This window comes from Macadamia integrifolia, chromosome 4, assembly GCF_013358625.1.
Source record: "Macadamia integrifolia cultivar HAES 741 chromosome 4, SCU_Mint_v3, whole genome shotgun sequence".
NCBI classification, from domain to species: Eukaryota; Viridiplantae; Streptophyta; class Magnoliopsida; order Proteales; family Proteaceae; genus Macadamia; species Macadamia integrifolia.
Window position 1 is genome coordinate 33,962,793 of NC_056560.1, and position 21,711 is coordinate 33,984,503.

Below are 21,711 nucleotides of genomic sequence, written 5' to 3' on the forward strand. Positions count from 1 at the left end.
ATCATTTCATATTTGGTGATAAAATTTCACTTTACTTTGCATTTAAAACCCTTCGTTATAATATGTAAAATAAAAATTACATGTAAAATATATCATCACTAAATATGATTAAAAAAATTAAGTAGTTTATACAATCATATGGGCTGATGATTATAGACATTTCTTTCTAAAATACGAAAATCTTCACTTCCCTTCACTTTAAATTCCTATTGCAATCTAACGGAGCCTACATGAAAAATCTTAAATGTCACCTTAAGTATGTGATAGCTTTCATGAGAGCTTCACCGTGTGATAGAGAATTTAGGAAACTTGTCAAATTGTAAAGATTGGAACACTCAAATCTAATGGGTTGGAATGAATGATGTTTTGATGTTAGAAATTGACTTAATGGACTTGAAAAATTGGTTGGTTTAGTAGGAAAAAATGTTCTCAGTGGCCAGGCCCAGTTTGCACGCTTGAACTTTAAGATATGGGTCTCCCATACTTCCCACCAAACATCAGGTAGAGGAATAAGGTCCACTTAAGGGTGTTAATCGGGTCAGTTACGATTCGGGTCAAGATATAAAAGATAGAAACCAGAACTAAATAAATCCCAGCCCATTTAACCTGTATTCTGTGTTTAATAAATATTGCCTAAAATACAAGGAAAATTGTACATCAACACTATTGAGAAAACTAGTTAGTCATTTCGAAACGAAAGAAAGGTGACTGAAGATGGATGGTTTTGAACATTAGATATCATCTATGACAACATTATCTATTAAGATGAAAGATGCTCTAACATGAAGAGAAACAAGAACTTACCTCTGTCATAATTCAAGGAACCAGATCGGATTGACAAGAGGTGCAATTGGACTTGACAAGTATAAAAGGAGAAGCAGCCCATGGGGGGAAGAAAGAAGGTAAGAGAAAACAAGTCTTATCAAGGCATTGATCTGTAGTTTCCCATTTCAATCTCAACACGACATTCCCTTCTAAGCTTACAATCACCCTTGAGGTGCAAGCTCATGTCCTCCTCAGACACGACCCTTGCAACCAATTTTAGCAGGCTACGTACCTTACAAGATAGGTACAAAGAGACATCCCTTCGAGTGGGGGCTGCATCATACAATAAAGACCAAAGTCCTCCAAACTTTTTTTTTTGGTAAACCCTGAACCATGTTTCCCATGGGAAAATTTACGTGTGCTTAAAATTCCTGGTTGCTGCAACTCCTGTGATAGCTAAAAAAAATAATAATAAAAAAAATCTAAAAGAGTATTTTAGAAAATATTATAATTTAAGAGGATATCTGAGAACCCTTGAGGGAAGTGAATTATTTCATTTCTTAGGTTGCCAAGGTTGCAGCTTCCGGGTAGCAACTAAAACTTTTTTATTCTTAAAACATGCATACATAACCAGTTTTGACACCTAACCCATAATGGAATGATGTGGAAAAGTTTATCTTGAGCAATCAAACTCTTCTTGATCTTGATAATTAATATAATATTTTACCTGTAAAAAGAAATTGGTCAATAAGAGCACAGTTGGAAGCATCTACATGAGAGTCATTTTCTCTTTTATGGGCAAGCTGGTGCCCCTGGTCATTTTCTCTCCATCAAAATATGTCTGAACCTAGTGGCACACTCCCTCACAGAAAACATTTTTCTATTTAAAATTGAAACTACAGGCACACTCAAATGTTGGGTATCTGTGAGAACCCAAATAAGAGGCTAATTGATGAGACAATATATATTTTTTTTCTTTTTTGGGATGAAGATGAGATAATCACTGTATAAGGAATATAAACAGAGGCATGAACAGTAAATACCCCAATCAGTACCCAAGTGCATGGTTGGATACTTCTATGGTTTCAAGTATTGGTATCGTATCGATTGTATTAGTCATATCGTATTGGTGTTGGTTGAGATCGATTCGAATTGATTACCCATATCGTTTGAGGGATAAAATAATCATTAAAAAAAAAAAACATACTTTTCAAAGCAAAAGGTAAAAATGACCGATATTCACCGATCCTTTTCAATACCAATCCAATCCAAATCAAAGGGTGATGTTATTTACAGAACAAACAAGGGCACAAACAATTGACTACTACGTTTAAACCCAATCGGGTGAGAATCATAAGGATCATAGTCCTCGCGTTTTGGCCTGGGTCAGCATGAGGAGGTCATTAGATGTAATGTTGGCTATGCCACCCAAATTGGCAACTGAAACCCAACAAAAACCATGCTAAAAAATTTGTTGTCTATTCGAGTTGATTGAGATTAAACCTATTTTCGTTGAGCCTAAACCACGACATTTGGGCTCAAATTGTAACTTTAAAAATGAAAATAAATTCTATTATTATTGACAAACCCTTCTGGATATGAAATGATTTTTCTTCCTACTTCCTAGTGCCCCTATTACATCCACTCCTAGCGAGAGAATGAATATTTCCTTTTTCATTTTTTTGGTATATGTAGAAATTCAAGAAAAGCATGTGGGTAGTGAAATACAAGATTCCATCAATCTCCAAGTGAAATTTATCCCAACATGGTTCTAGGAGGCCCCTTTGAAGCGTGTATTGGTACGGTGCTTGAGTAGAGAATCTAGGTTGGAGTTTAGACCTCTTTATTCTTAATAATTGATAGTGATCTTGGTGGATTTATAAGATAAACATTATTGGAAGAAGATCACAACCAAAGGGTGCTGGTAGTTAAGGAACTAAAAATTTTGACTACAACAAAACCCATGATAGGGTGAGATTCAACGTCCTCCAGAGAGTACCCATTCTTCAATAGACCCTGATACAGGCATGACAAAATCATCAAAGCTTTCGCCATCCACAAGTGTTACGCCATTGGCACTCAGACTGAGAGATGAGACATCCGGTAAAGGAAGTTCTCCCTCCAAGCACTGCACGACTTGTCGCATATTTGGCCTTGCAGTTGGAACCCAATTAGAGCAAAGCAATCCAAGCTTCAACACCACCTCCATTTCCTGCTCTATGTAATTGATTCCCAAGTTTGGATCCACTGTGTCAAGAAGTACCCCTCTGCTCCAGCAAGAAAACACCCAATCCACCAGCACCACTTCCTCTGCTGATGCTCTTGAATTTATTGGCCTCCTCCCACAAGCAACTTCCAACATAAAAGCCCCGAATGCGAACACATCTGTGCTCGTGTTGGCCTTGCCAGTTCTTGAAAGTTCGGGTGCAAGATAACCCAGTGTCCCAGCCACATGTGTCGTCTGAGGTTCAGTTCCATGGCCATACAATCTTGCAAGGCCAAAATCTCCTAATCTTGCATTGAATTCCCCGTCCAATAGAACATTACTGGACTTCACATCTCTGTGAACCACAACCTGCTCCCATCCTTCGTGCAGATAAAACAGAGCAGATGCTACACCTCTAATAATTCGAAACCTTTGACTCCAATTCAGCACCGGCATAGATGGATCGAAGAGGAACTTGTCAAGACTTCCATTAGGCATGAATTCATAAACCAAGAGGAGTTCTCCTTTACGCCGGCAGTACCCCAAGAGTGTTACTAGGTTCCGATGCCGTAGTTGACCGACGGTGACGATCTCAGCAACAAATTCTCTCATCCCCTGTATCGACTCATGAGAGATTTTCTTCACTGCAACTTCGATTTTGGAGGTGGGTAATACGCCTCTATATACCCTACCAAAACCGCCAATACCTAGGAGCTCCTTGTGCTTAAACCCCTTAGTGGCCATGTAGAGATCTTTATACTTGAACCTATGAGGCCCATAATCTAGTTCCCATTCTTCAAGCACTTCCGCAAATTTTCTCTTTCTTTTCACCATAATCAGGATGCCAAAGATCGACGTCAGCACTAAAGCAACAGCAATTATAGGAAGTACGATTATCAGAATAGTCCGTTTCTGGTTGAGTCCTTGTCGTGGAAGCGTGGGGAGAAGAGTGAGATTGAATTCCTCTGCTCGTCCGTTCAGCTTGAAGCTCCATCCCAACACATAGTGGGATGCGGTACGGTGGCCAGTAGAGGCTGAGAAACCGATGAACATGGGGTCCTCCATGATTGGAGAAAGATCGAGAGAAAGAGACAAGAGGGGAACAGACGGTTTAGAAATATTGATTGGAGCTAATGTGACGTTGAGCTGCTTGTGTACACCATCGTAATCAACCCAGACTTGCAGGGGTTCGCCACTGATGAGGCTTAGGTTTTCCGGAAGAGCGTTCTTATCGAAATAGGACGCTGGTGCGGAAGCAACAGACACCAATCCATTGATATCGATACCGACATGATTGTTGTTGATGTCAATGAAATTAGTATTCTTTACGGTGTCGAGCTCAACTGCGAATATATGATTCCCTGAATTGCCAACGTTGTAGGGGTTGAACAGGCCAAGATATCGGCCTGTAAAAGCACCAGGGAGGCCAACCGTGGGTGCGATGACAAATGCGATTCCATTACCGGTCCAATCGGGGTACTGGGAAATGATGGCAAAGACAAAAGTTGTAGAGAAGGAGAGAGCAGCGGCGCCACCTGATGAAGATGATGAAAATTGGTCGAGGAAATGGATCGGGGTACGGTAGAAGACGTGCCCCTTCTGTCGCTTGGTGGCATTGGTCAGCACGAGGAGGCCATTGGAAGTGATGTTGGCTATGCCGTCCAGCTGCAAGTCTGAACCTTGGAATCCATTATAGGTGAAACCAACTTCTCCTCCATGCAAGCCTGCCCCAATTCTCGCAAGTAATAACAAAACCATTAGCTTGAAAACGGAAAACATGGCATCCAGATTCTGGAACTCCAGGCGGACCACTCAAAACTGTACACCTCTAGCTCCTCGTCACGTTGATTAGTTGCACTAAACTCTCCTGTATACACCGCTCTTCCAGACTCCAATCATAAACCCCATGGACACAGAAATGAATCAAATGACTGGCTAGCCATGGGGCAACCACATTACCACATTACCACGTTATTGATGGTATAGTATTATTATTATTATTTTTTGGGTAGAATTGATAGTATAGTATTAGCAGAATTGAAAATATAAGGGAAGTGATGCGCCAAAAGAAAATTTAGGAGAAGTGATAGAATTCCCTGGTTCGTGCTTATGGCATCTATTTTCTCTCTCCTCATTTAATAGATATCATATCCATGCACCATAGACGTTCACGTATCTGAAGATTCACCGCTCTCAAATTCTATGGTCAAATCAATCAATAGCACGAAAAGAAAATTTAGGAAAAATGATAGAATTCTATGGTCAAGTCAATCAATAGTCAAAGTATTTGGCGAGCCGCGATTCGTTGAGTGGAGGGCGGTGAGTGGGGAAGGAAGTTGCCAAGCAACGACTGAGTTAACTAATGGTAGATCAAAAATGCAAGGCTGTTAGTAAGAATGTGAATTGAAACCAAAACCGAACCAAGTCGTACATCGAAACTGCAAAATCGTTTAGTAAATGGTTTGGTTCTGGTTTCAAGTTTAAGGTCAATTAGTTAAATGGTTCAAGTTGATTTTAACCGTTTAACCCGTTGGTTTCAAATCAAATTGACACCGTAAAAAACGAGCCATTTAAACATCAAAACCGATCCGATGAACTCGTATAAAGATTAAATATTTGGTTGTTTTAACAAAAAGTAATGATTTAATTTAGGGAAGAATTAAGGACCATAGAGACTGTCCAATAATTTATTCAATAATTTACTCATATTATGTAGTTATGTAGTAATGTAGTTAAATATTTGCTTGTTCAATGCCTCATTTAATTTGATACAAGATTGAAGCGTTTAGTAACAAAAACAAATTTTAGTAAGCATGCGAATAAACTAGCAAACCGATTACTAACTATTTAGAAACTGTATGGAATAAACCACAATCAAAACTAGGGGTGTCAATCGGTCGAGCCGGTCCGGTTTCGGTCTGGCTTAATCGGGCTTGAAGACTTTTAAAGGTTACACCGTGTCCGCCCATTTAACTAATCGGGCTTAGTTAATTAGGGCATGGTACACTTTATATTCGGTCGGTGGGTCTTGGGCTATAATCGGGCTATTAAAATCGAGTCTTAATCGGGTTTTAGTCGGGCCTTAACCGGGCCACGGACATGTTTAATATTAAACGGGCGTAACCGATTTTTAAACGGACCTTCTTTAATTGTTGAGTTTAATTGTATTACTTCTTTAAATAGAGAGGAATCTACTCTCTTCCAAGTCACATATTTAAAAACATCACAAAAAATCCAAAGCATTGATCCAACATCTTCATAATTAAATTATTTAGAAACATCATAAAAATTCCTAAATCCTTGTCTTGTCCAAGCATCCCACAATTAAAATATTTAGAATCATAAAAAGTCATAAATCCTTGTCCAAGCATCTCATAATTAAAATATTTAAAATCATAAAAAGTCCTAAATCCTTATCCTGTCCAAGCATCCCACAATTAAAATATTTAGAATCGTAAAAAGTCCTAAATCCTTGTCCAAGCATCTCATAATTAAAATATTTAGAATCATAAAAAAGTCCTAAATTCTTATCCAAGCATCCCACAATTAACATATTTAGAAATATCACAAAAAATCTTAAATTCGTATCCAAACATCCCCAAAGTTAAATATTTAGTTACATGACTCAAAATTATCCTGATTTCGTCCAATCTGGAGTGCTTCAACATCAATCCCACCTAATAGAAAATAGATGAAGCATAAACATTAGTAAATGTAAAGATAAAAGATAGCGAATATGTCATAATCAAAGAAAAAGAATGATATTACCCATGGAATTTCACCTAACAGATTAAACATTAGTTGCAGTAGAGGCATTAGAAGATTTTTGATTTGACATTATGCAATTCAACTGAATAAAACAACAATAGAATGCAAAATAATAAATATAAATTGAATCTTCCTCAAAATAAAACAATATCGTTTAAATTCATGTTAATAAGACTTAACATTTATTCAGTAAAAAATAAATCCCCACTAATTTAAGGTCTTGCATCGTTTCAACTCATTTAGGCAATAGATATCATAATCTAAGGCATGGATATATTTACAATCGAAATGCCAAAAAATTATTATGTAATTAGTGAAACATGCTTTCTACATGAAAGGTAATATATGGATGCATCACAAATTGAATAGAAACAAGATAATAGATACTAGAGCGCATGAAAATCTCTTCATATTTTCCAATCACATTGTTCTAAGTTGCAAATTCCCAAGTCCACCCATGACTCCAGAACTTCAATTCTGAACATTTGTAAGAAATAGGGCATTTATACCCTTCAGTTCAAACCCACCTCCACAACTTTCAATTCTAACCGCTTATTTAATAGCTTAAGACCACAAAATACCATCCAAAATTCAATTCTCAACTTTTAATCAAAAAATCCAATGCATGAAAAGCAGAGGAAGCCCTTCAAAGAGAATGAGATAGCTCAAGCTATCATTCTCAGACAAAAACAGAGGCCAAATACAGAACTCTGCTCTTTATTTTTCTTGACCATTCATACAAAATTTTCCTTGAATTTTGTTATGATCATGGCATCAAGGTTGACAAAGGTAATTGATTTGCATGGTATGACACCAAGCTGGAGCATGACCAAAAGAACATTGGCAAACATTATAGATTGAAGACATGTTCAGAATTTTATTTTTCTGTTCATCATCTAATTCAATATCCCTTGCACAACCATTAATGGGCATTTACTCTTAACATGTACTACCAATGTTAACTGTAGCAAATGAAAGCAGATCTAAAAACTCAGTGATCTAATCACAAAAATCCAAGAATCACAAAATGTCAAGAACAAGAACAAGATATATAAGTTAAAACCCTTTAAGTATTTTGTTTAGAGTCTTGGTGGGTTCGAACCACCATAAACTTGGCATTACCCCAGGTGCTCTACCATTTTGAACTAAAGATTCCTTACCTGCAAAAAACTTGTCAGTAACAATTCTAAGAACTTCACATCTACAAAAGTTCAAACAGTTATGGATAGCCTTGTAAGGTTGATATGGAATAATTTAAAGCAATGTGAATGTATAAAAAAAATACCAAAAAAAAGGGTACTTCATACCTTAGGGTTCGCGAATGGTAACAGGGGGTGTAAAAGAGAGATCAGTTGCAGGAGGGAAATCAGTTGCAAGAGCCTCGACGAGAGAGATCAGTTGCGCAGGAAGGTGAAAGAACCAGGGGGCTTTGCCAGGTTTCGAAATCGCCCACAAATTCTAGGCTTAACCGAGAGAGAGAATGAGAGCCTTCAAAAGAGAGAACAGTGAGAGCATGTAAGAGAGAGAGAATAGAGAGATGACAAATTCCTCTGTAGCACAAAAAAAAAGAAAAAAAAGGAAAGAAACTGCACTGCATACCTTAGGGTTCACGAATGGTAACAAGGGGTGTAAAAGAGAAATCAACTGCAGGAGCGCGTAAGAAAGAGATCAGTTGTAGGAGTTCCTGATAGAAATAGCATGTGCACAAGATTGGAATCGGCCACAACCTTCGAAATAGCTCACCAAATGAAGATAACTGAGAGAGAGAGCGAGAGTATGTAAGAGAGAGAACAGTGAGAGCATGTAAAATAAAGAACAACGAGAGCAACGAAGAGAGAGAATAGAGCTAGAAAGGTAATATATCTTCTTTTTTTGCCCCAGAAAGCGAGAACGGACAGACACAGAGAAACAAAGCGAATGGCGAATCGACGACGACAAAGACCACAGCGGCGGCCGCGGTAGTGTTAAACGAAGAGAAAGGTACTAGGGTTTTTGGTTTTTTTCTTTTTAACTCTTTCATATGGGGGTAAAATAGGTATCTTACAACCGGGCCGGGCCAGGCCGGTGCAAAATAGACCGGTCTCGGTCGGGTGCCCGACGGTCCAAGTATCAGGACTGAGACCGACCGTTTATAAACGGGCCGGGCTCAAGCCCGACACGTTTAATAAACGAGCCGGGCTTTAAACGGTCGGTTCCAGTCGGTTCTGTCGGGTCGGGCCACGAATTGACACCCCTAATCAAAACCATTTAAAATTGTGAAATCGACACCGTTGAAAAACCGTGGAATCAAAACTGTTTACTAAATGGTTGCAGTTTCAGAAAGTGCAACCATTTAGCAAATGGTGTGGTTTTGGTTTCAGCCAAATAAATGTGGACCGAATCAAACCGCACCGTATACACTGAAACCAAACCAATTAACACCCTTAACTGTTAGTAGATAAGCTCACAAACCTATTTTTGATACGCATTAACATGCTTTGATGCGGGATTATTAAAGCTCTTTTTGTCTAGGTTTTTATTGTACCTCACACAATAAGCGAGTCAGTTTCAGGGCGTTTTAGAAGTTTATTTTAATCAATCCACTTTTTGGTCCTACTCTCTTTCTCTCCCTCTCTAGATTGGATCGGTTGTTCATATGATCACCTGGTTGTACAGCCGAGCATCCAACCCCTCTTCACCCGTGTAATGACTAAAAATGAGACAAGTATTGAATGTTCATCTGTATGAGCAAGGGATCCACTCTCTCTCTCTCTCTCTCTCTCTCTCTCTCTCTCTCACACACACACACACACAGCTAGGGGTGTTAATCGGTTGGTCTGGATCGGTTTCGATCTGGGTTGAGTCGGTTTTGGTGTGGAAAAGTTGAAACTGAAACCAAACCAATAAGGAAATTTCGGTTTCAGTTTGGTTTCGATTTCGGTGCGGTTTGATTTCGGTTTGTCTTCGGTTTCTTAAATCGATTTGTAACCGGGTTGGTTTTGGTTTTTAGTCTAGTTTGGATTCGACTTTTCATACAAATGTTTACAAAACTATGCAAATTTTGATTTTTTTTTAATGAATTTTGGAGTGTTTCGGTTTCTTACCGGTTCGGTTTTGGTTTCGGTCCTGGTTTTGAGCCGTTTTTGGTTTGGTTTCAGGCTCATCTGATTTCTGGTGCGGTTCGATTTGGTTTTGGGGTTGCAATACTCGAAACAGAACTGAACCAATAAGGCTTCGGTTCGATTCTGTCCGTGTTGTTATCAATTCAGTCCGACTGGTTTTACCGGTTCGGTTTAGGAATTGACATCCCTACACACAGCCTTCCATGATCTTTCCGCCATTCAAAGCTATCCCAAACATTTCAAGCTTACTTTATGTGATTTCTACCGATTGAAGACCCGTTCAAAACTCCATGGAAACCAACTTTCAAAAGTACATACATCTCATCAACGACCGAGCCTCAAGGGTCAGGTTTTCCTTTCCATGGGGAACCACACGTTTTCAAACCTAATAATTTCCTCTTGGAACCAATTCAGATACGGAAAGTTCCTTTAACGTCTCTGCTACTCCAACTATTGCAACTGCATCTTCATGGCAGAACTAGTAGAGTCTGTTCTTCCCAAATATTACAGTGACTTCAGTTTGATATTATTCTTCTTCCTTTTTCGTTCTCTCACTTTTTTTTCTTTTTCATTGAAGAGAGATTGTAAATGGATTTGTTCACTTAATGGAAAAGTATCTTATACCACCCCCATTTTCAACCTTATATGACATACCACCCTAATTTTCTTATAATATCAAGTAAGTATCCTGTTAAAAAAAAAAAAAAAAAAAAACTCTTAAATCCATTACGTTAGAAGAAAAACATTTCTTCTATTAAAGAAGATTAAATCATGTTATTTTATATTGTGTAATTTTTTTTTTGGTAAATAATTTATATTGTGTAATTGAAAAGCGTTTAAGAATTCACTCTCAAGTTATTTTGAAAACTTCTTTTTCCTATGACTTAAGTATTTGCTGGGTTTAAGAACGGACAATTAAAAAAAAAAGGTTTAACGCGCTGGATTACAACAGACAACCAAACTCTGGGATGAAGAAATACCTTTGAGAGGTTACCCAATCTTTGCTGGTAAGTCCTGGAATCTTACATTCACTTGACTTTGGGCTTCAATCGAGCTTGGGCTCGACCATTAAGCCCGAGCTCGACCATTAAGCCCGAAAGCAATTGTGGGTGGAGCTTTGTTCTAAGTGGTATGTCATTGATATAGATTTCTTCATGATAGCCTTGTTTATATCACAGGACCATCATGGCCGCATGTTTTGGATTTTGGGATACCAATTATCAATTATTGGAAGTGAATGCAGATTAGGTTCATGTAGGAGATTGTTCTCGTACGTTCTTGGTCCTGACATTTAGAATCTATTGTCTCTCTTTATATTTAATGGATTCTAAATGTTGGGAACAGGAATTTCTCAAACGTGAACTTAAACTGGCTATCATCAAAAGCCAAGTTTCAATCTTGAGACCTATGGGTTATAGGCCGACCACGCTTCCGCTGCACCACTTTGATTTTGTTCTTTAGTTATCACCAAACCTTTCATCGCAAGTCCTAGAAACTTAAACACTTGATTTTGGTTACAATTGGGCTTGGGCCCGACCATTAAGCCCGAGAGCAAAGGGGCAGCATTGAGATAATAAACTAAAAAGTTTTTTCAAAGAAGTAATTTTTCATGTGAACGACATGAGAAGAAAATTTTGACACCAAGCTATGTGAGAAATCTACCCAAAAGAAAAAGCTAGGTGAGAAATCTCAAACGTGTAAGAGATTGCATCAAAGATTAGCTTCGGCTCCGGTTGCAAGGGGAGTTAAAGGGAAGAGAAGTGAAATTTTCATACTTAAAAAAGAAATGTTTATAATCATTACTCCATGTGACTATATCATTAACTTCAAATTATTTCATATTTGGTTATTAAATTACAGTTTACTTTGTTTCCAAAACCCTTTGCTATACAATATGTAAAATAAAAATTACATATAAACATGTGTCATTACTATATATGGTTACAAAAATAAAATAATTTTTACAATCACATCACATGGAGTAATAATTATAAAATTTTCTTTCTTAAGTATGGAAACTTCATTTCCCTTCCCCTTAAATATCTCTTACAACCAAACATTCATAAACAAAAATTGGCAGTATCTATTTAAAGGAATTTCAGTGTCTACGAAAGCTATGGCTATGCATGGTGTAAGGGGAATTAAAGGGAAGGGAAGTTAAATTTTCATAATTAAAAATGAAATATATTTAATCATTACCCATGTGACTTCAAATCATTCCATATTTGGTGATAGAATTTCACTTTACTTTGCATCTAAAACCCTTTGCTATAATATGTAAAATATATATTCACTAAATATTATTAAAAAAGTTAAGTAGTTTATACAATCATATGAGGTCGTGATTATAAATATTTATTTTTAAAGTATAAAAAATTTCACTTCCCTTCTCTTTAAATTCTCATTGCAATCAAATGGAATCTAAGTGAAAAATCGTAAATGTCACCTAAGTATGTGATAGCTTTTGTGAGGGATTCATCCTGTGATGGAGAATTTAGGAAACTTGTCAAATTGTAAAGATTGGAACACGCAAATCAAATGGGTTGGAATGAGTGGTGTTTTGATGTTAGAAATGGACTTAATGGGCTTGAAAATTTGGTTGGTTTAGTGGGAAAAAATGTTCTCAGAGGCCAGGCCCAGTTTGCACGCTTGAACTTCAAGATATGGGCCTCCCATACTTCCCACCAAACATTAGGTAGAGGAATAAGGTCCACTTAAGGGTGTTAACCAGTTCAGTTACGAATCAGGTCAAGATAAAAAGATAGAAATCAGAACTAAACAGATCCCAGCCCATTTAACCTCGGTTTTGTGTTTAAAAAATGGGAAAAATGTTGGGTATGCCGCCGATATTAAGTATGCTAGCACTCATTGTGTCTATCTCTCTTTTTTCTTTTTCTGAAATGACCTTCATATCCTTCCTGAATGATACTCCATCATGTGTTCCTATTGGTGCTATCTGCTAGCATACTTGATATCGGCGGCATACCTATCCCTCTCCCTTAAAAAATATTGCCTAAAATACAAGGAAAATTGTTCATAAACACTATTGAGAAACCTAGTTAGTCATTTCAAAACGAAAGAAAGGTGACTAAAGATGAATGGTTTTGAACATTAGATATCATTTATGACAACATTATCTACTAAGATGAAAGATGCTCTAACATGAAGAGAAACAAGAACTTACCTCTTTCATAATTCAAGGAACCAGATAGGATTGACAAGAGGTGCAAATGGACTTGACAAGTATAAAAGGAGAAGCAGCCCATGGGGGGAAGAAAGGGGGCAAGAGAAAGCAAGTCTTATCAAGGCATTGATCTATAGTTTCCCATTTCAATCTCAACACGACATTCCCTTCTAAGCTTACAATCACCTCTGAGGTGCAACCTCATTTCCTCCTCAGACACGACCCTTGCAACCAATTTTAGTAGGCTACGTACCTTACAAGATAGGTACAAAGAGGCATCCCTTCGAGTGGGGGCTGCATCATACAATAAAGACCAAAGTCTTCGAACTTTTTTTTTTTTTTTTTTGGTAAACCCTGAACCATGTTTCCCATGGGAAAATTTACGTGTTCTTAAAATTCCAGGTTGCTGCAACTCTTGTGATTTAATATATATATATATATATATATATTGAAAAATATTATAATATTAGGGTATTTGAGAACCCTTAAATGAAGTGAATTATTTCATTTCTTAGGCTGCCAACAGAGGTTGCAGCTTCCGGGTAGCAGCTAAAATTATTTTATTCTTAAAACATGCATACATAACAAGTTTTGACACCTAACCCATAATGGAATGATGTGGAAAAGTTTATATTGAACAATCAAACTCTTATTGATCCTGATAATTAATATAATATTTTACTTGTAAAAAGAAATTAGTCAATAAGAGCACAGTTGGAAGCATTTACATGAGAGTCATTTTCTCTTTTATGGGCAAAGCTGGTGCCCCTGGTCATCTTCTGTCTAAAATTGAAACTATAGGCACACTCAGGTGTTGGGTATATATGAGGACCCAATAAGAGGTTAAGTTGACGAGATTTTTTTTTTTTTCCATGTATGAAGATGAGATAATCACTGTATAAGGAATATAAACAGAGGCATGAACAGTAAATACCCCAATCAGTACCCAAGTGCATGTTTGGATGCTTCTATGGTTTCAAGTTTTGGTATCGTATCAATTTTATTGACCATATCATATTGGTATTGGTTGAGATCGACTTGGATCAATTACTTATATCGTTTTAGCGGTAAAACAACAAAAAGAACATATTTTTCAAAGTAAAAGGTAAAAATGATCGATATTCACCGATCCTTGTAAGATTTCCAATTAGGTGAGCTAGCATAATCAAAGATTTGTTTCCAAAATCGATTTAGTGGTGTTGACTAAAGATAGAGTAAGCAGAAAGAATCCAATATTATTAGTAAGTGATCTCTATGGAGATATTGGATTCTATTAGCACACCTTAACAGTATGAAATATTTTTACTATATGTGGACCTAAGATATTGTTTCCTTAATGGAGAGGAAACCCTAATTTTATTGCAAGGTTGGTTCCTACCCTCACCCCTATATATAGTTATCATTGACCCATTAAGTGAGGCTAATGACCTAAAAGCAAAAGGGAAAGAGAGTAGACCAGACCAACATTTATCGTGTTGTACGAGGAGCATACAAGAAGACTTTGAGGAGTTCTTATTCTTCAACCATAGATTCAGGCATGCCTAAAATGTGTCCTTGTAGTGTTTATCGTGCATACTTATGGATCTCCATGAGTCGTTTTCGCATTTATTTGCCCTCTCTAATACCAATCCAATCCAAATTAATATCGAGAGAGACCGATACCAAGACACTTTATCATTGTGAAATATGCCGAAAGAATCTTATTCAAGTCTTCGAGCTTATCCAAAGCCCCATTCAATCATCCACAAAAAAAGCGGTGCAAACAACTTTGCTGGCCGACATACGCCCATGGTGGGACGAGCATTGTAACTTTATTATCCATTGATAGCGAAACAAAATCTCATCTTACCAAAGATGTAAACAATCTTACTAAACCTTGTAAACTAGTGTGTATTGTTTGTTCTTGTTTTCCTCTTTTTCTTTTTTCATCATTTTAGAATTGCATTTCTACAATATCCATCAAGAGATCTCAATCCGAGAACTGAGATTATGAACCTTTTGCACAAGTACTTTCAACTTAGTATGTATCTCTTCTTACATAAGGATTAATTATTGACTATCCATTACCTCAATAAAAACGTATACTTAAAACAATGTAGAAAAATCAAATAGAAATTTGTAAATAGAAAATCATCCTCACACCTCTCTAAAATTGCTTACAGAAAAAGAATTATCACTACAAATATATAGCGATAATATATACAAATAATTTTATTGAAATACTCAAATAACCATAAGAAAATTCTTTGCTGCTGTCGCATCCAAACCCCCACATGGATCCACCAGTTCATCAATGCCTTACCAATAACAAATATAACATGCAAAGTGAAATCAACTTACTTATCTAACCGACAAAATATAAGACATCATACCCCCAACAATATCCACAAATCCCCTCGCACGCCAATCTCTCTCTGTCATTCATTTTCAAAAGTTGGTCACAAATTTTGAGATGACGTAAAGACTGAAAAGTGATGATCCTTTTACTGAAGACTGTGACGACTCAAATTACAAAGCAATAGAATAGTACTGGACCATATTATTAATTAGCAGACCATGAGGAGTTTTATATGAACCTGTAACGGCCACGTATTTCTTAATCTAAGAAGCCAGCGCAGACGTTGGACTAGCTTTCTTGTATTTCAAATATACATATCCCAGATAATGTAAATATACTGATATTTTCAAGCTTGACTGTTACGTGGTGGAAGCAAATAAATTGAGAGAGAGATGGGATCCATAGCCTCCACAAGTTTTCAGTTCACAGTTCATGGCATGTGTTCCTCAGATATGAAATGGTTTTTGGTTTAAAACATGATTTTCTTCCTGGTATTCACATCTAATCAATACAATTTAGATAGATATGTTACCAAAGAAATATAGATAGATAGACAAGAATGGAATCCATGTAAATCTCCCTTTAGACTTAAATAATTTTTTCAAATCACATAAATCTTTATGTCGCATTATGTACGTGATTGTTTATTTGTAATTTTCATGTGATTCATACATTTTACATTTTCTTCATAGGTAGGGAGAAAATTTCTCTAACCCACTAAAGTTGAACCTCTTTTATGTGTATATGATCAGGTTAGAAGAAAGCAATTCCGTAGCATAAATGATTCTTCTTCTTGATGATTAGACTTGTGATGAAGACAATTGTCATGTGAAAATCAAAACAATTCTTCTTCAAGGATGGCTCCCACTTTTCTCATTGGGTGGTTAATTGTCTTCTTATGTAAAGCACGTTTTAGCATATGATTTAATTATGACAGAAGATACATCTTTTCCAACTGCCCTTATTAGGAATCATTTTATTCACCATATGTTGAGTTTTTTGATCCGTACTTTCTTTTGACTACTGTTAAGAATCCCTCCATAATATTCAACTTTCATTTATCTTTCATTTGACATTAATAATTGATAACTACACATTTCTACCAGCCTACTTTGAGTCTGACTTTGCTACATTCCTCAGTCTCCTCTGTTCTAGCATAGAAATTCAACAATAAGAAGTGAATTATGTATACCATTCCATATTAATTTTTATTGTTAAGACTTTTTTTGAAGATTGACTCGATCTGATATATTTTGATGGTGACCTGAATGAGAAGTTTTTTAAGATTTTGTGATGGAAGCAGAGAGATTGAGTCGATAGGTCCAAGCCTGGAATCCATCACTGATCTCGTATGGGGGTGCGGGGGCGTAGCCCCCACGGTATGGTTCGATCGAATCGACCACAACCCAATGGGTTGACCCGCGACTTAGAGTATATATAATGTACTGTTGCTTATTGAGAAAGTCATTGTATTATATGGATTTTTCAAGCTAGGGTTTCAGGGCGAGTTTTCTCACCGTTGCTTGGGTGTAATCTCTCTTCTGCTTAGTGAAATATCTTCTTCTTCACCCGAGGACGTAGTACATCACTCTAGTGTGTGAACCTTGTTAAATTTCTGTGTCGTGTGGATTTATTACCTCTTTATTTTTCGTGTTTCTTAGTGTTTCATCTAACATTTATATTCATCTTTCTCTTTCTTTTCAAAAAAATAGTAAGGAAAAAAAAATGTGAATGGATATAGGCTAGTCATTTGCCCAGAAAGACTTTTTGCATCAATGGTATATAATTTAAAAACGATGGCAACCAAGGCTGCTATTAAGACCAAGAATGATAGTCTAACATGAACAGTTACTAAAGATATAGACGACTTATAGTTATAAAAAAAAAAAAAAGATATAGACGGTTTTGTTTTATTAAAGTTCTCTTTTCAAAAAAAAATATTTTATTTAAAATCCCAAACAAGAAACATAATAAATATGATTAATAAATTAAGAAAGAGAGTTTTATATGATGCTAGAGTGCAATTTTGCCCCAATTGAAAGAGGCGGCAAATCATCCAATATTGAGCCCTTATTGAGGAGAGGTTTTTAAATTTATCATTTTGATCCATTATTTTCTGAAAACATGGTGCGGTGGTGCGGCGGTGCGGCGGTGCGGCGGTGCGGCAAGCATCTGATGGCTGGCATAGCATCGAGGTGTGTGCCAATATCATCTCAACCGTTTGTTGTTCACCACATCAACGCACATACAGCAGACAATCATCGCTTATCATTTTTTTAATAACAAATAATAAATCATGACAAAGATGTAATGTGATCCAATCACCAAAATCTATACTTCTAACGGATTCATATTTTTTTAAAGAAAAAAGGAAGTCGTCCACTAATTTAAAAGGCTGAAAAGACAAAATGGAAAAAAAATATGTACATGAACATGTAGCTGCCACATATTTCTCAATCTAATTAAGAAGCCAGCGCAGACGTTGGAGTAGTTAGCTTTCTTGAATCTCCCAAATGTATATACACCATATGGTATAATATATTGATGTTTTCAAGCTACAAATACAGATATTTACATTCCCAGAGCAGAGAAATGGGATCCACTAACTGTTTCATACCACCCACTATTACTACTTGGAGAGGGTAGGGTAGGAGAGTTGACCTATCCCTGGACTTATATAGACCTTAATTGGCTAACCGCCACCGCTAATTAAACTAGAAGCTCAATCTCTCTTTTTTATTTTTATTTTTTGGCTAAAGAGGAACCCTTGAATCTATTTTATTTTACGATTCAAACCGGTAAACCTTCATTACACGTAGAAATTCAACCCATCATTGTTTTATTGTGTGATAGTTTATTTGTGCTTTTCATTTGTTTTCTGCATCATTTTAGGTTCTATTTTTAGATTTTCTTTCAAATACCCACATCCCCATTTCATCCACTCATTGAGAAAGAAAGAGAATGAATATTTCTATGACCACTAATGTTGAACATTTAAATTTTTTTTATTATTATTTTTTTTAATAAACCCAAATCTATGTATGATCAGGTTAGAACAAAGTAATTTCATCACATGAATGATTCTTCTTGTTGATGTATAGACTTGTCATGAATTCTACCCAAAAAATAAATAGACTTGTGATGAAGATATTTGTCACGTGAAAACTAAAACATTTTTTCTAGGATAGTTCCCAATTTCTTCATAATTGTGTGGTCTTCTTATATTATATTATATGTTATAGCATATGTATTTTTTGCATTTTTTTTTTATCAAAGCATTTGATTTAATATATGCATGGCATATAATACACCTTATCCGAATGCCCATATTAACAATCATTTTTCTAATTCTACCGAAAAGAAACTTTTCCTTTTACCTTTCTCACCCTATTTTCACTTCTTGATCCATATTTTCTTTTGATTGTTGTTAGAATCCATTTGATAATAATTAAATAAATCAATTATTAAAAAAAAAAAAAAAAAAAACTAAGAATCCCACCAAAATATTTATTAAAAAAATTCCTTGGACCCGTCATAGGAATTCAATTGGGTGTGGATTCTTTAAGCAGCAATAGTTCACACCATCACATAAAAATTATTGGGGCAAATGTGGTTTTTTTTTTTTTCATTAGTGGTGCCTGCACCCAGACATGGGCAACCGCCCCTCCCGCACGGTGGTCATTTAGCACCCCTTGTGCCTATGGCACAGGAGCCGCTCTTGGACAAAAAACTTTATCCCCAATTTTTTGAAAAAAAAAAAAAGCCTCATCCTGTTGGCTCATGAAATGCCCAGAGTTAGAGTCGAAAAAAGACGATGTTGTCCCCCAAGCCTAGGGCACTAAAGATGTTGGTGTGTGCTCTCTCATTGGCATCGTGCACTGATGTTTCTTGCACCAACAGGACAAGTCGCCAAAATTTTTTTTATTAATTTTCTTTCTTCAAAAGAAGGGGAAAAGGTTGGACACGCTACCAGTGTGCTCAGTATATTTCACCCCCATCTCCTCCCCCTTTGGAAAAGACCTTCCCACCCTCATGTGGTCAGCCCTATGAATGATGCATGACTCAAGCTTACAGAAAAAATTAGTAAAAGAAAATATGAAGAAAGTTTCCTGTCTGACATACACCCTTGTGTCTGTCTCTTTCCTCATCCCTGTAAAATGACTTCCATACCCCCCATAGATTAAACCAAAAGGAGAGCATTGATTGGGTTTTGTGCAAACTTAGGAGTTGTGCTCCTGGACAAACTACACTTCCCCAAGAAAAAAACGTGAGTAGGTGTAGGCTATGTCATTTGCTCGAAGAGACTTTCTTTCGACAATATATCATTGCGGGAGAGGATTTCTCACACTACCAGCATGGGGAAGAATCTACACATTACATCAATTGTTTTCTGAAAAATATACACTTTCCTTATTGGGTGGTTGCCTTACTGTATTTAAATTTTTATAAAGCAGATGCTTTAATTATGACAGATAATATATCTTCTCCGATTGCTCTTATTAGGCATCATATATATATATATATATATAACCCAAAAGGGATAAAAAAAAGAAACCCAAAAGGGAGAGAAAAATAAAAAAGAACATGACAAGGCAAAAATTCCAATCAAAATTGGGACAACCAATAAATATAACAATCCAAAGATTTCTAAGAATAATGAGATATGTTTAAGGTATCTTTGAGACACGTTCGAGATATCTACGAGACGTTCGGTTTTTCAATAGGCTGAGCAAAGAAAATAAGAGGCAAACCTCATATGGTGACTTTTCAACTTACGCTAAGCAAAGACTTGAGTGTCTTCCTAACAAAGCTCCTTCTCTTTTTTATTCAAATCTGACTCTTTCTCTATATTGTCAACATGTTGGTTTCACCATATTTTCTTTTGACTATTAAAAGAAAAGGGTTGTTAAGATTCATCCAAAATATTCAACTTTCATTTATCTTTCATTTGACATTAGTAATCAATAGTTTACTACACATTTTTAGTAGTCTACTCTTAGTCTAACTTTGTTACCTTCTTAGGTCTCCTCTATTCCAACATAGGAATTTACAAAAGGGAGAAGTTTCTCCGAGCAAGGGAGGACCTACACCATCCCAAATTCATCTCTCTCTCTCTTCAAAATTAGTAAAAAAACATGTGTCTCTCTTCAAAAATTAGTAACAAATATGTAAGTAGGCATAGGTATGGACTGTCCCAGTTGCTTAGAGTGACTTTTCTCTCAACAATATATCATTTAAAACCAGTGGCAATCAAAGCTGTGATTGAGGCTAAGAATAGTAGTCTAACACAAACAATTACCGAAGATGTAGATGGTTTTTTATTTAATTAAGTTTTCTTTCCACCAAAAACAATATTTCATTTTAAAACCTAAAACAAACATGTCAAAAAACAGCTAATAAATTAAAGTAAAGGGTTTTGTATGATTCCGTGTGCAGTTTTGCTCCAATAGGAGGAGAGAATAGCAAATCATCCAATGGAGATGGCCCTTTATTGAGGAGATCAAGAGGGTTTTTAATTTATTACTTAGGCCACTATTTTTCTAATGATAAATAATAAATCAAGATAAACACAAGAATTTAATGTGGTCTAGGCTATACTTATAACAGGAGAGGATTCATATTTTGAAAGAAAAAAAAAAAAAGTTCTTCATTAATTTATAAGGCACAAAAAAAAAAAAAAAAAAGGATAAAAACCTTTTTTTTTTTTTTAGGTAAGAATAAAAGCTTCAATGTTAAGACTTAAGACAACTAAAGATGGCTCATATATATAAAAGTTTTGACGGTTCACCATCAAAGGAGAAAACTAAATGAGTTCTTTGGTTCCCACAAACAATTGTCAACAGCCCAATATATGGATTATCAAATCAAATAAGATTACTATGGGGACCAGAAAATGCTTTTTGTTTTCCCCCTTTTGTCAGTCCTTTCCGCCTACCTTAACAAGCCCTTGACAAAGGTGATTCATCTCTGATTTCCGCCTACCTTAACAAGCCCTTGACAAAGGTAATTCGTCTCTGATTTCCGCCTACCTTAACAAGCCCTTGACAAAGGTGATTTATCTCTGATTTTTTTCAAATGGCTTTATTAGGGTTTTGATAATTTTGGTCTATCCTAATTGATTCCAACCCCATTGCCATTTTTTTTACCCCCTTTGCCATTTTGGTCTATTCTAGCTTACTTAAACCGTGTTTTTATTGTATATTTTCCTTTTCCCTCCAGTGCAATATGATTAAAGAAAAATTTTAAACCCCCATTTCATCATTTCTGTTAAGGGTGTTAAATGGTTCGATTTTATTAGATTCAAAGTGTAAACAACTTAGTCAGTTTGTGAAACAAAAACGAATTATTA

At 36.1% G+C, this 21,711-nt stretch overlaps 1 protein-coding gene and 1 long non-coding RNA gene across 2 annotated transcripts; both read right to left on the reverse strand.

The window, feature by feature from the left end:
* Positions 1-2,708: 2,708 nt before the first annotated feature.
* Positions 2,709-4,850, reverse strand: LOC122077432 (L-type lectin-domain containing receptor kinase SIT2-like). Its single transcript, XM_042643375.1, has one exon. The coding sequence runs from the start codon at positions 4,748-4,750 to the stop codon at positions 2,744-2,746; it is 2,007 nt and encodes a 668-aa protein (XP_042499309.1). The 5' UTR covers positions 4,751-4,850; the 3' UTR covers positions 2,709-2,743.
* A 1,648-nt stretch (positions 4,851-6,498) lies between these two features.
* LOC122075367 lies at positions 6,499-8,433 on the reverse strand. The gene is made up of 3 exons (XR_006139229.1): positions 8,339-8,433; positions 8,047-8,227; positions 6,499-6,648 (listed from the first exon to the last, which is right to left on the reverse strand). It is a non-coding gene; the product is annotated as an uncharacterized LOC122075367 (long non-coding RNA).
* Between the last annotated feature and the right edge of the window lie 13,278 nt (positions 8,434-21,711).